General features: G+C 38.3%; 1 protein-coding gene across 5 annotated transcripts in view; it reads left to right on the forward strand.

Moving 5' to 3' along the window:
• HOOK1 (hook microtubule tethering protein 1) overlaps window positions 1–13,835 on the forward strand; it is a 98,179-nt gene that overhangs the window by 26,545 nt on the left and 57,799 nt on the right. For all 5 annotated transcript variants that reach the window (XM_023759962.1, XM_023759964.1, XM_023759963.1 and 2 more), the window contains exons 9-15: window positions 1,094–1,260; window positions 4,940–5,080; window positions 6,211–6,412; window positions 6,961–7,071; window positions 10,728–10,815; window positions 10,900–10,960; window positions 13,438–13,578. In XM_023759962.1, coding sequence (XP_023615730.1) covers window positions 1,094–1,260; window positions 4,940–5,080; window positions 6,211–6,412; window positions 6,961–7,071; window positions 10,728–10,815; window positions 10,900–10,960; window positions 13,438–13,578 — 911 coding nt within the window. The remainder of the gene's footprint in view (window positions 1–1,093; window positions 1,261–4,939; window positions 5,081–6,210; window positions 6,413–6,960; window positions 7,072–10,727; window positions 10,816–10,899; window positions 10,961–13,437; window positions 13,579–13,835) is intronic.

The following is a 13,835-nucleotide window of genomic DNA, read 5'->3' on the forward strand; positions in this document are numbered from 1 at the left end:
CTCCCCTTCCCCCAGTGCATGAATTTCGTTCACCGGGCCACTGGTCCTATATTAAAAGTCTAATATGCTAAGTGTTTGGTTATCTGGTCGTCTGTTCAACCAATCAAAGTGTAATATGCTAATGACTAGAGGCCTGTTGCAGGAAGATTCCTGCAAGAATAGGGCTTCCTCAGGCCTATTCCTGCAAGAATAGGGCTACCTAAGGCCGGAGCGAAGCAGTGGAGAAGGGAATCTCCTCCACCTCGATTCCTCCCGTCTCTGCCACCTGGCTTCCTCCCCTCTCCACCGCCTGGCTCCCTCCCTTCTCCGCCACTTCGCTCCCCCACATGTCCCCTGCCTCAGCTCCACTCCCATCTCTGCTACCTCCGATCCGTTTCCTTCTCCACTGCTTTTTCTTTCTCCACTGCTTTGCTTCTGCAGTGCTTGGCTTCCTTCTACACTGTATTCAGTCTTTGCTGGGTGCCTGTGTATGCAAATTAACTGCCATCTTTGTTGGGTTAATTTGCATACTCTTCTGATTGTCTGGTGGGCATAGCGAAGGTATGGTCAATTAGCATCTTTGTCTTTTATTAGCGTGGATATGCTGCTAAGGCTGGTCAGCCACTCGCTATGCTGTGCACTGACCACCAGGGACAGACGCTCTGACCGATAGAGTAGCTTGCTGCTGGGGTACAGCCGATAGGGACTGAGCAAGACGGGCCGGACATGCCCTGCAGCCCTCCCACAATCCCTCCCTGGCTGGCCAACCTCCTCCGTCCCTCCCCGGCCCTGTTCATGCACTGGTGGGGTCCCTCGGCCTGGCCTGAACCCTCTTGCAATCCGGGCCGAGGGAACCCCCTTACCCGAGTTCACGAATTTTGTGCACTGGGCCTCTAGAGTGTGTGTGTGTGTGTACTGTTTTCTGTATGTTAATCTAATTAATCTGATTTCTTATGTTTGGAACCTCTTAGACCCAGAATTCTAGAGTTGGAAGGATCCTAGGAATTATCTTGCTCAAGCTAATTTAATGGGTTTGTCAGAATTAGAACCTAAAACTCTGGACTTCAATGTTTTTACTATTGATGCTTATATTTGTGTATTTGTCTTTTTGTAGGTTACTGCACTTCAAGATGAAAAGAATTCACTGGTTTCTGAGAATGCGATGATGAATGAAAAACTTGACCAGTTGGATGGATCTTTTGATGATCCAAATACAATGGTTGCAAAAAAGTTTTTTCATGCACAGTTACAACTAGAGCAATTACAGGAAGAAAACTTCAGGTAGCATTTTTAGTTGAAATCATTCTATAGAGTTTTATTAAGCTGATAGCTAAAAAATCATAACAACTAATTATATTATAAAGCACGTTTAGGATGCTGATTAACCTACTGAAATACCAACTGATGTAAGTAATTGCTGACCTCACAGGGTTTATAATCCAGTAAGGCAAGTGGGATACATATATAAACCATTCAAAATAACGTGTGATAAGCGCCAAATGAAGATCACAGGCAAGTCCACTAGGAGTGATTGCTGAAGCCTAGTGAGAATGGGTCATTTCTTATTCAGTACAGGGAACTTGATAATAACTGGGGAAATCAGTTTATATTGACCTCTTTTATTTTAGTCCAATGACTTCAGGGTTCATTCTAATCTCCATTTTGATATGGTAACTTCCTACTCCAACAGCCAGAAACCTGCCTTACATTTTCCTCAGTATATTTACTCAACCCCGAAATACACAGAAAATAATTTAAGAATTGCTAATGCAAGCTAATAATAGACTTCGGTATGTTTACAGTTCTTTTTACAAGATAACATTTACATATTGTGAAATGAGTAAATACTAAGTACAATTTGACATGTTTTAACAAATGCCGACATTTGTGTAACTCAGACTTCTATCATTAGGTAAATTATTTCTGTCACTGCGGAGAGTTTCCTTATGCTTCTTCCCAGTCAGTCCTACCTCCCAGAGCTATTTACTTTTTCTTCTGATTGTTTTTCACCATGGATTTCTTTTCTCTCATCTAGAACTCTCCATAAATTGAATCATGCAGTGTGAACTCTTTGGTGACTGATTTCTTTTGTTTATTAGCATGTTTGTGAGATTCATGTCAAATGTATCAATAATTCATTTTATTGCTGAGTATTATTCTATTACTAGAGGCCCGGTGCACAAAAATTTGTGCACTCGGGGGTGGGGGGGGGGTCCCTCAGCCCGGCCTGTGCCCTCTCGCAGTCTGGGACCCCTCGGGGGATGACCACCTGCTGGCTTAGGCCCGCTCCCTGGGGGTTGGGCCTAAGTTGGCAGTCAGACATCCCTCTGGCAGCCCAGGAGCCCTCGGGGGATATCCACTTGCTAGTGGGGAGCAGGCCTAAGCTGCAGTCGGACATCCTTAGCGCCCCTGAGGAGGCGGGAGAGGCTCCCACCACCGCCGCTATACTGGCAGCCGTCAGCCTGGCGTGTTGCTGAGCAGAGCTCCCCCTGTGGGAGCGCACTGACCACCAGGGGGCAGCTCCTGCATTGAGCATCTGCCCCCTGGTGGTCAGTGTGTGTCATAGTGACCAGTTATTCCCAATCGTTCTGCTGTTAGGGTCAATTTGCACATTACCCTTTTATTATATAGGAGTGCCTGGCCAGCCTGGGTGAGGGGCTGATGGATTTTTGCAGGCTGGCCACAGCCCCCTTCAGGGGGGGGGTCCCCCCTGGGGTGCCTGGCCAGCCTGGGTGAGGAGCTGATGGCTGTTTGCAAGCTGGCCACAGCTCCTTCAGCGTAGGAGTTCCCCCTGGGGTGCCTGGCCAGCCTGGGGTCAGGGGCTGATGGATGTTTGCAGGCTGGCCACAGCACCTTCAGTGTGGGGGTCCCCACTGGGTGCCTGGCCAGCCTGGTGAGGGGCTGAGGGCCGTTTTAAGGCTGGCCACACCCCCTTCAGGGGTGGGGGGGGGTGTCCTTCTGGGTTGCCTGGCCAGTCTGGGTGAGTGGCTGATGGCAGTTTTCAGGCTGGCCAAGCCCCCCAGTGGGGACCCTCACCCCATGAGGGTGTGGCCAGCCTGGGTGAGTGGCTGATGGCTGTTTGCAGTCTGGTCACAGCCCCTTCAGGGTGGGGGGTCCTGCTGGGGTGCCTGGCCAGTCTGGGTGAAGGGCTGAGGGCTGTTTTCAGGCTGGCTAAGCCCCCCCAGTGGGGACCCTCACCCCATGAGGGTGTGGCCAGCCTGGGTTAGGGGCTGATGGCTGTTTGCAGGCTGGCCACAACCCCCAGCCACCCAAGCTCCCAGTGGAGGCTGGCTGGAAGTAGATATCTGGGATTTATTTATCTTCTATAATTGAAACTTTGTTGCCATGAGCGGAAGCCACAGCCAGCTCAGGGCAGGTGGCAGGCGGGAAGCTTGGCTTCCTCCATCGCCTGGGCAACCAAGCCTCCTGCTTGCTCCAGCTCCGTGGCTGCCAGCTGCCATCTTGGTTGGGTTAATTTGCATATAGTTGCTTTGATTGGCTGGTGGGTGTGGCTTAGGGCATAGTGAAGGTACAGTCAATTAGCATATTTGTCTTTTATTAGTGTAGATATGGAATTATTCCACATTATATCACACTTTGTTTATCCATTTTCCTTTATTTTTTATATTTTTATTGATTTCAGAGAGGAAGGGAAAGAGAGAGAAACATCAGTGATGAGAGAGAATCATCAATTGGCTGCTCCCAGTACACCGCAACTCGGGCATATGCATTGACCAGGAATCGAACCGTGATCTCCTGGTTTATAGGTCGATACTCAACCACTGAGCCATGCCGGCTGGGCCTAGGTTTCTTATTGTGACTGGTTTTTAATTTAATTTCTTTGTCATTAGAGAACATATTCCATGAGAATTCAACCTTCTGGTATTTCTGATTCTTTTTTATTGCTCATCATATGTTTTAGTGTGGTCAGTATTCTATGTGTACTTGCAAATAATGTGTGTTCTGTAGTTTTTGACATACGTTTTATAAATGTCAGTTAAATCAAGCTAGTTAATAGTGTTATTCAGATCTCTTCTATATTATTACTGATATTTTTGTTTAGTTCTATCATTTATTAGGAGACTGGTGTTTAATATTTTCAACAATGATTATGGATTTGTGGATTTCTACTTTTGATTTTGTCAGTTTTGCTTCATGTACGTTAAAACTGTTGTTAGGTATATATAGTTTTATATACCTTCTGCTAAATTAAGCCTTTTATAATTATGAAATATTTCTTTACCTTTGGTAATACCTTTTGTCTTAAAATTTATTGTTTCTAGTAACATAATCACCCCAGCTTTCTCTTACTGTTTGCATGATATTTTTTTATCTTTTTACATTTAATTGTGTCTTTATGTTTCATTTGTCTCTTGTAGTTAGGATTGATGCATTTAGTCCCTTTGCTTCCATGTAATTTTTGATATGGTTGTATTTAGGTCTGTTTGTCAATATGCCATTTTTATTTTTCATATCTATTCTTTTGTTTTTTCTTCCTTTGCTGCATTTTTTGGGATTGATCAACTAATTTTTTAATATTTGATTTTAATCACTGTATTGTCACTTCAGTTTTTGTTGTTGCAGTAGGGCTTGAGTATTAATCGTTAATTTATCCCAGTCTACAAAGAGTTAATATTTTGCTACTTTATATGCTATATTTTTGAATAATTTTAATATATATCTATACATTCTCTTCATCTTTTGAAATTAAATTCCTGTTTGGACTAGAGATAACCAAACACAATGTTTCAGAAGTGAAAATGAAAATTCAGAACATTATTTACTTCTCAAGTCTATTTGAAAAGCAAGAACTCCAAAGTATCTTATTTCTTTAGTCTTTCTTCTTTGAATGTGGGATTTAAAATAATACAGAAGTAAGTCTTATTAACCTCAAGTCTCAGTGAGAAAGTAAATGATGGAAATTGAATTATTAATATCTAATTTGTTTTCTTTATGCAAGGCTTGAAGCTGCAAAAGATGATTACCGTGTTCACTGTGAAGAACTTGAAAAGCAATTAATTGAATTTCAGCATAGGAATGATGAATTGACTAGTCTTGCTGAGGAAACAAGAGCCCTGAAAGATGAAATTGATGTTCTTAGGTATGGTATGTCAAAGTAGGATTGTCACTTCTAAGTTCTTACTTACTCATTTCAGTATTCCATATTTTAATCAGTGATTCTCAGAGTTACCCCTACGTATAGAGTATTAATCAATTTTTATCCAAACTCCTAGTCTTCTTTAAGGCTTATTGATGATAATTGCAACTTAAAGATAATACTCAATTCTTCTTAGGACAATTTTATATTAGAACTGATAAGCCTAAACAAAATGATAACTTTTTTTCTTAAAAGTTGGTAAGCTGAGTTACTTTCAGGTACATTTATCTTGACCTCTATCTACTCATTAGTTTGTCCTGTCGAATTTTTATGTAAGGAAATGCACACTGTCACAATCCGCATTTTGGTATTTGCTAAAATAAATAGATAAATACAGATAAGAATGCTAACATTTATTTCAGGATCACCCTCAGGTTCTCTTAATTGTATTTGACAGTATAAAACTTATATTTAGCTTTGGCCTATAAAATGTTGCTTAAATAGACTATCCACGTGCTATTTATATTTTCTGTTACATTTTCTTAATTAGCCATTTTGATGCACAGTTTTTAATGTCCATTTGAAACAAAATCTGTATAACTAGTCATTTGAACTTGCACCTGAGGGTGAAGTGATTTGGTTTGTTTGTTTATTTTTGTTCTGGCTCAATTGGTCAGGTAAGCACAAGTCTAAAGGGAAATGCTTTATGAGACAAAGTATAAGTTGAATTAACCTCCAATGCATATCAGTTACTTGAAATAAAACGATATTAAATGTTATTTATGCACAAAGCACAATTGGTCCATAATCTACAGAGTAGCTCAGAATTATTCAATTATATTTACAAACCCATTCTTCTTTTTATACAGCATGCTAGTCCTTGAAACAGTTTTATTTAGTGTGTCAAATTTGAAGCCTTTTTAAAAAAGCCTTTGTAACAAAAAGGCTGAGTTATAGAGAGTGTCATGCCTGAGTCCGGTTCCAAAGTTCTCACAAAATTTATTATTCTGTCTTTCTTTCTTTCCTTTTTTTTGCCAATTGAGAGTTTATTTGAAAGACTAATTTTTCAGCCAGAAGAAAATGATGTGCATTGCTAGTTTTCACACAGTAATGTTTAGTCTTTATTATTATAGGGCTACCTCTGATAAAGCAAATAAGTTGGAGTCCACAGTTGAGATATATCGTCAGAAGCTACAAGATCTGAATGACCTTCGGAAGCAGGTGAAAACGTTGCAGGAAACAAACATGATGTATATGCACAATACAGTCAGCTTAGAAGAAGAATTAAAGAAGGCAAATGCAGCACGTACACAATTAGAAACATACAAGAGACAGGTAAGAAAATATCTTAATTTTTTTAATCATTAAAATATAAAGACCTCAACTTGGTTATTCCATTTGCACAGAAGTGAAGAAACATTGCCTATAGTAAACTATGAACTTGATAAATTTCTTCTATGTATAATTTCAATTCAGGGGTTGATCATTGAGTTTGAGTTATCTAGGTCTTCTACATTTTTATTGGATCTGAGCATATATATATATATTTTTTTGGATAGTTTATTTTATTTTTTTAAAGATTTCTGGTAACCAGTGATAAAAGCCTAGATAATGGGACTGTAACCTAAAATATTCTGTTGTTATTTATCATCCAACCTATGGAAACAGTAAAAGGCTAATTGTGTATTTTGTCTAACTTGTTACTTGGGTGTTTTAAAATTTATTTTAAATCTTCTTATCTACATGTTATTTTCACAAGTGTTTAGACTTAGACTGTAGTCTTGCTATAATTTTATTTACAATCAGTTTTTCATTTATTGAGCTCTGAAATCAAATGATCATTATCATATATTCTTGTGTTTTACTTTTGTTTCTGACAAAAGGTTCAGGATCTACACAGTAAACTTTCCTCTGAATCCAAAAGGGCTGACACACTAGCATTTGAAATGAAGCGACTTGAAGAAAAACATGAAGCTTTACTTAAGGAAAAAGAGGTAAACGTCACTATAATTAATAAGTAATATGTCTGTTTGCTTTTAGATTTTAATGTGATCCTTGCTGTTCTAAGAATAGAAGTGATATCAACCAATTATTCTTTCTTCAAATTGAAGTTGTTGGTGTAAAAGAAAGTCTTGTAAAAATTCTTCGTGCAGTTTTGATAGTTTCCTTCACAAGGGAAGATCAAGTAACAGAGCCAAGGTCATATGTCTTGGTTTAATGTTTTTCAACTCAGGACTATCAACTCCTTGAAAGTGAGGACCATAGATGCAGTTTTTAGCAGCTTTATTAAGATACTAGAAGCCCGGTGCACAAAATTTGTACACTCGGCGTCCCTCAGCCCAGCCTGCGCCATTTCGCAGTCCGGGAGCCCTTGGTGGATGTCTGACTGACGGCTTAGGCCCTCCCCCCAGCTGTTGCAATCAGTAATCTGTCTCTATAGATTTGTCTAGTCCAGCTGTTCTCAACCTGTGGGTCGCGACCCCTATGGGGGTCGAACGACCCTTTCACAGGGGTCGCCTAAGACCATAGGAAAACACATGTATAATTACATATTGTTTTTGTGATGAATCACTATGCTTTAATTATGTTCAATTTGTAACAATGAAATTGGGGGTCACCACAACATGAGGAACTGTATTAAAGGGTCGCGGCATTAGGAAGGTTGAGAACCACTGGTCTGGTCTATCCAGAATATGTAATCATACACTTGGTGGTCTTGTGACTTGGTTCCATAGTTAGTATAATGCTTTCAAGGTTCATCCATGTGGTAGCATGTATCAGTGCTTCATTTTTACTGCTGAGTAATACTCCACTGTATGGATATACCACACTTTATCTGTTCATCAGTTTATGGACTTTTGGGCTATTTCTACTTTTTCATTGTTAAACAGATAATGTGGCCATGAACATTTATATACGTACAAGTTTTTTATTTGGACCTATCATTTTTTGAGTATGGAATGGTATTGCTTGGTCATGTGATAACTAAGTTTAAGTGTTTAAAGAACTAGACTGTTTTCTAAAGTGTATGAACCATTTTTTCCTCCCACCAGCAGTTTTTGAAGGTTCCAGTTTCTACACATCCTTACCAGTACTTACTATTTTTTAGTTTTAATTATCCTCATAGGTATGAGGTGGTATGTCATCGTGGTTTTGATCTGTAGGTTCCTAATGACTAATGATGTTGTGCATCTTTTTATGTGCTTATTGGCCATTTGAATATCTCCCTTGGAGAAATGTCTCTTCACATTTTTTGCTCATTTTGATTTACATTATTTGCTTTTTAATGATTGATTTTTAAACTTCGTTATATATTCTAGATACATATCCTCAGATATATGACTTAAAAATATTTTTCTCCTATTCTGTGCATTATCTTCTCACTTTCTTTGATGTTACTGTTTACAGACTAATTTTTATTTGATGAAGTCACAGTTATCTTTTTTTTTCTCTTGTTACATGTGCTTTTGTGGGTAGTGTTTCTGTGAAAGCATTGAGTAATCTGAGTATATAAACATTTATTCCTGTGTTTTCTTTTATATTTATTGGTTTTATATTTAGTCTGATCAAATTTTAGTTAATTTTTGGATATGGTGTAAGTGTCCTAGCACGATTTGTTGACAAGACTGTTCTTTCCTCCACTGAATTGTTTTGGTACCAATGTTAAAAATGAATTGGGTGCCCTAACAGGTTTGGCTCAGTGGATAGAGCGTTGGCCTGCGGACTAAAGGGTCCTAGGTTCGATTCCGGTCAAGGGCATGTACCTTGGTTGCGGGCACATCCCCAGTGGGGGGTGTGCAGGAGTCAGCTGATTGATGTTCCTCTCATCAATGTTTCAAACTTTCTATCCCTCTCCCTTTCCCTTTCTCTCTATAAAAAATCAATAAAATATATTTTTTTAAAAATGAATTGGCCATGAGACTGTAATGATGGATATGTTATACTAGTACATTTGTCAAAACTCATAAAAGTAAAGCAGAGTTAAACCTAATGTAAACTGTCATCATTAGTTAGTAGTAATAGTGTATCAATATTGGTTCATTTGTTCTTACAAGTAACTATACTAATGCAAGATGCTAATGAGGGAAACTAGGCAGTGTAGGAGTGATAGAAGTGGGAGAAGAGGGAATGTACTATCTACTCTATTTTGGGGGACAAAATTAATATCTATTAATTGATTTAAAAGTAAAAATAATTTTGACATTAAGAGTTTATTTCTGGACTTTCAATTATTTGTCACTGATTATAGTCTAGCTTGATGCTAGTACCACTAAGTTTTAAAATTGGCAAGTATGAGCTCTCCAAGTTTGTTCTTTTTAAAGATGGGATTGTCTGAATCTGTAGATCAGTTTGGAAACATTGCCACCTTAATGGTATTAAGTTTCTCGTCCTTAAATGTTGGATCACATTCTATTTATTTTGGTTTTTAGCTTCTTTCAACAATGTTTTATAGTTTTTATTATATAAGATTTGGACTTTTTAAATTTTTATTCTGAGTGTTTTGTTATTTTTGTTGCTATTATGAATGAAATTATTTTATTTTTTATTTTTATTGCTAATGTACAGAAATACAATTTATTATTGTACATTGATATTTCATTTTTCAATCTTGTGGAATTCACTTCGTATTTCTAATAGTTTTTAGTGGGTTCTCTAGGATTTTCTAGATACAAGATCAGGACATCTGCAAAGAGAAATAGTTTTGTTTCTTGCTTTGCAGTTTGAATGCCTTTTTCTTTTTCTTGTCAAATTTTCCTGGCCAGAACCTTGAGTATTATGTTGAATAGAAGTGTCAAGAGTGGCCATCATTCTTTTGGTTCTAATATTATGGAGAAAGCATTCATTCTTTCACCATTAAGCACATTTTAGCCATGGATTTTTTATTGCTGTTGTTTTGTTTTGTAGATGCCATTTATGGAGTTGACTAGTCTTTATTCCTAGTTTGTTGCATATTCTTGCTTTTTCTGGTTCATTGAAATATGTGATTTTTGTCTTTTATTGTATTAATGTGGTTACTTAGTAGTGTGGTTAGTAATTGCAATGGTTTTTAGATATTAAGCCACAAATTCATACTTCCAGAATGCTACTTATCACTTTTTCAGTAGAGTTTCACACCAGTGATAAAAAGAAATAACAATTCTCCAGCATCTTGTACACATAACACTATATTCCGTGTGCTTGACAAACATTATCTTATTGGTTGCTCAAAACACCTTTGCAAGGGTTTGCATATGTCAGTATTCCTGTTTTGATGATGAGGATACTAAAACCAGAGAGTCACATCTCTTGCCCCAGATAATATAGCTAGGAAGGAGTGAAACTGGAATTCAAGCCACAATCTATTTGCCTCCAAACTCCATGCTTTTTTTTATTACTCTGCAGTTGTATATTTTTACTGTGTTGCATAATTACATTCATTTGGTTCAGAGACAAACTAATAGGGGGATCACAAGCTTTGTGTTATACAAAAACTATATAGTTATGTGATTTATACAAGAGAAAATTACCCCTTAGCACTAAAACTAAAACATTACCATTTTTAATTAAATAAGCAATAATTACCAAATTAACTTTAAATTACTGTAAGCATAAAGTATACCACCTGTGGGCATAATTAAAAATTTTGCTTATATGAACAATTCTTTTTTAGAGACTAATAGAACAGCGTGATACGCTGAAAGAAACGAATGAAGAGCTTCGATGTTCACAAGTACAACAGGATCACCTAAACCAAACAGGTAAATTTTGTTGAATTAGAAATGTGTTTTTTTTTTAATGGTAGAAATACTGAATTATTCATCTATTTTGTTGTTGTTATTTAGATGCATCTGCTGCAAAAAGTTATGAGAATCTTGCTGCTGAGATTATGCCAGTGGAATATAGGTAAATTTGTTTTTATTAATTGATAATCTATACTTAATATTAGAAATATGATGTCTTTTTGTTGTTGTTAGTCCTCATCCAAGAATATTTTTCCCATTGGTTTTTAGAAAGAGAGGGAGGGAGGGAGGGAAGGGAAGGAAGGGAAGGAAGGGAAGGAAGGAAGACAGAGATACACATCTATTGGTTGCCTCCTGCACACAGTACCCCAACCAGGTACAGATTGAACCTGCAACGCAGGTATATGCCCTTGACTGAGAATTGAACCCTTGACCCTTTGGTGCTCGGGCCACCACTCTATCCATTGAGCAATACCAGCCAACACTGCTTAAGCTTTCTAAGTCAGCTTGTTATTGCTACTATACCAGTTTCAAATTTATCATAAGTAAAATTTCACAAACTAACTCACTTATTCTAGTTTTTATAGTATGACCTTTATTGTGTTGAACTTTTTTTCTTTATTCTTTCAAACTCTACGGAAAATCTTAATACATGGCATTCAAATCCAGATGGTAAAAAGAAAAGGAGAGGAGCTGCCAATAATAGAAGGAGGATTAAGCAGAAGTTAAATTACAAATTTTAGAGGTTCCTCTTGACCCATCTTTTATCTTGGGATTTTAGTGCTATGTTTACTTAGACATTTGACTAATCTGGTATTTTTATGCTTTTCCTTTCTTTGGTGACAGCTGTATTTATTCAGTACTGCAAACTCTATTTAAATGGCTTTATTGAGATTTACCTATTTAAAAGTGTAGAATTTGGTGGGTTTCAATATAGTCACAAACTGTGCAATAATTATTGCTATAAAATTTCAGAACATTTTTATTCCTCCAAAATATACCTTTATATAAATAGCAATTATTCCCCACTCCTGCCTCTTCTCTACGTCCATCCCCAGGCAACCAGTTATCTACTTTTGTCTCTCAATTTGCCTGTAATGGATATTTTATATACATGGAATCATACAATATGTGGCCTTTTGCGACTGCCTTCTTTCACTAAGCATAATGTTTACAATGTTGTTGATTTTTATTTCAGTTTTTGGCCATGCTAGACAGGAAACCATTTGTACTTTTTAGTTAATATCTAGTGATATTAATATTTTTTAAATGGCCATATGAGCCTATTTTTTAATGTTACAGTGCTAGCATTCAGAAGACTAAAAATTGAGATTGATAGTGGTTGCTTTTGGGGAATGGGACTTAGGAGGGGGGCCGGTAGGCCTGCCTTATTTATTTTCATTTTTAAATATATTTTTATTGTTGATAGTTACTTTTTTATTTAATACTAGAGGCCCGGTGCACAGAAATTTGTGCATTCAGGGGGGGCCTCAGCCCGGCCTGTGCCCTCTCGCAGTCTGGGACCCCACGGGGGATGTCCACCTGCTGGTTTAGGCCCGTTCCCTGGGGGATCAGGCCTAAGCTGGCAGTCAGACATTCCTCTGGCAGCCCGAGAGCCCTAGGGGGATGTCCACTTGCCAGTGGGGAGCAGGCCTAAGCTGCAGTCAGACATCCTTAGCACTGCTGAGGAGGCAGGAGAGGCTCCCGCCACCACCGCTGTGCTGACAGCCTGGCTGTTGCTGAGCAGAGCTCCCCCTGTGGGAGCGCACTGACCACCAGGGGGTACCTCCTGCATTGAACATCTGCCCCCTGGTGGTCAGTGAGTGTCATAGTGACCAGTCTTTCCCAGTTGTTCTGCTGTTAGGATCAATTTGCGTATTACCCTTTTATTATATAGGACTAGAGGCCTGGTGCACGAAATTCATGCACGGGTAGGATCCCTAGGCCTGGCCATTGATCAGGGCCCATCGGGGATTTCCTTCCCCAGGCTGCTGGCTGCTGGCCAGGGCCTTCCTTTCCCAGGCTGCCGGATGGGGCCTTCCTTCATTCCACGCTGCCCCCTGGTGGTCAGGACACGTCATAGCGAGCAGTCAAACTCCCGAGGGGACAATTTGCATATTAGCCTTTTATTATATAGGATAATTTCTATCATTTGTATTTAAAAAACATGTGTATGTAAGTCTTTAATAATTTTTTTCTCTAAAAACAAAAATATCTAGAGATAGTCATATGACTGCAATTATCATAAAAGTGTATTTAAAAATTGTGTACCAACTGTGGCTTCTTAAATCTATTGCTTTTCCTTTACATGTTCTTTAAGGATATGCTCTATATTAGCTTTGGTAAATAGTTTCTAAATTGTAAAATTAAAATAATCCAAAGTATTTCAGGAATTTGCATAGTCATTTAACAATATGTAGCATAATCTTACATCTTTAGCTTTAAAATATTTACTAATTGTTTTTGAGACATAGTCTTATAATGTACATAGTTTTTTCTTTAAAACCTTTCAGAAGCTTTGGTAAAATTTTAAAATGACAGCTATTGAGTTGCCAGGCATTTCCCTTTTTAGAAAGTTAAGAATGTAAAACTTCTTATACTTAAAACAATTGAAAAACAAATTTTACTTGTCAACATCAGGGAGGTGTTTATTCGACTGCAACATGAAAATAAGATGCTTCGCCTGCAGCAGGAAGGTACTGAGAACCAGCGCATCGAAGAACTCCAGGAGCAGCTAGAGCAGAAGCACCGCAAGATGAACGAACTGGAAACCGAGCAAAGGTGACATGCTCCTTCACAGTGAACAAGTCACGGTGATTTAATTACCAACCACAAAATCATGGTTCACAGAAGTGGAAAATATCATTGTAGTTCACATAATTAGGATTTTTAAAAAATATATTTTTATTGATTTCAGAGAGGAAGGGAGAGGGAGAGTTAGAAACATCAATGATGAGAGAAAATCATTGATCGGCTGCCTCCTGCAGGCCCCCTACTGGGGATCAAGCCCACAGCCCAGGCATGTACCCTTGACCAGA

This window comes from Myotis lucifugus, unplaced genomic scaffold (assembly GCF_000147115.1).
Source record: "Myotis lucifugus unplaced genomic scaffold, Myoluc2.0 scaffold_168, whole genome shotgun sequence".
NCBI classification, from domain to species: domain Eukaryota; kingdom Metazoa; phylum Chordata; class Mammalia; order Chiroptera; family Vespertilionidae; genus Myotis; species Myotis lucifugus.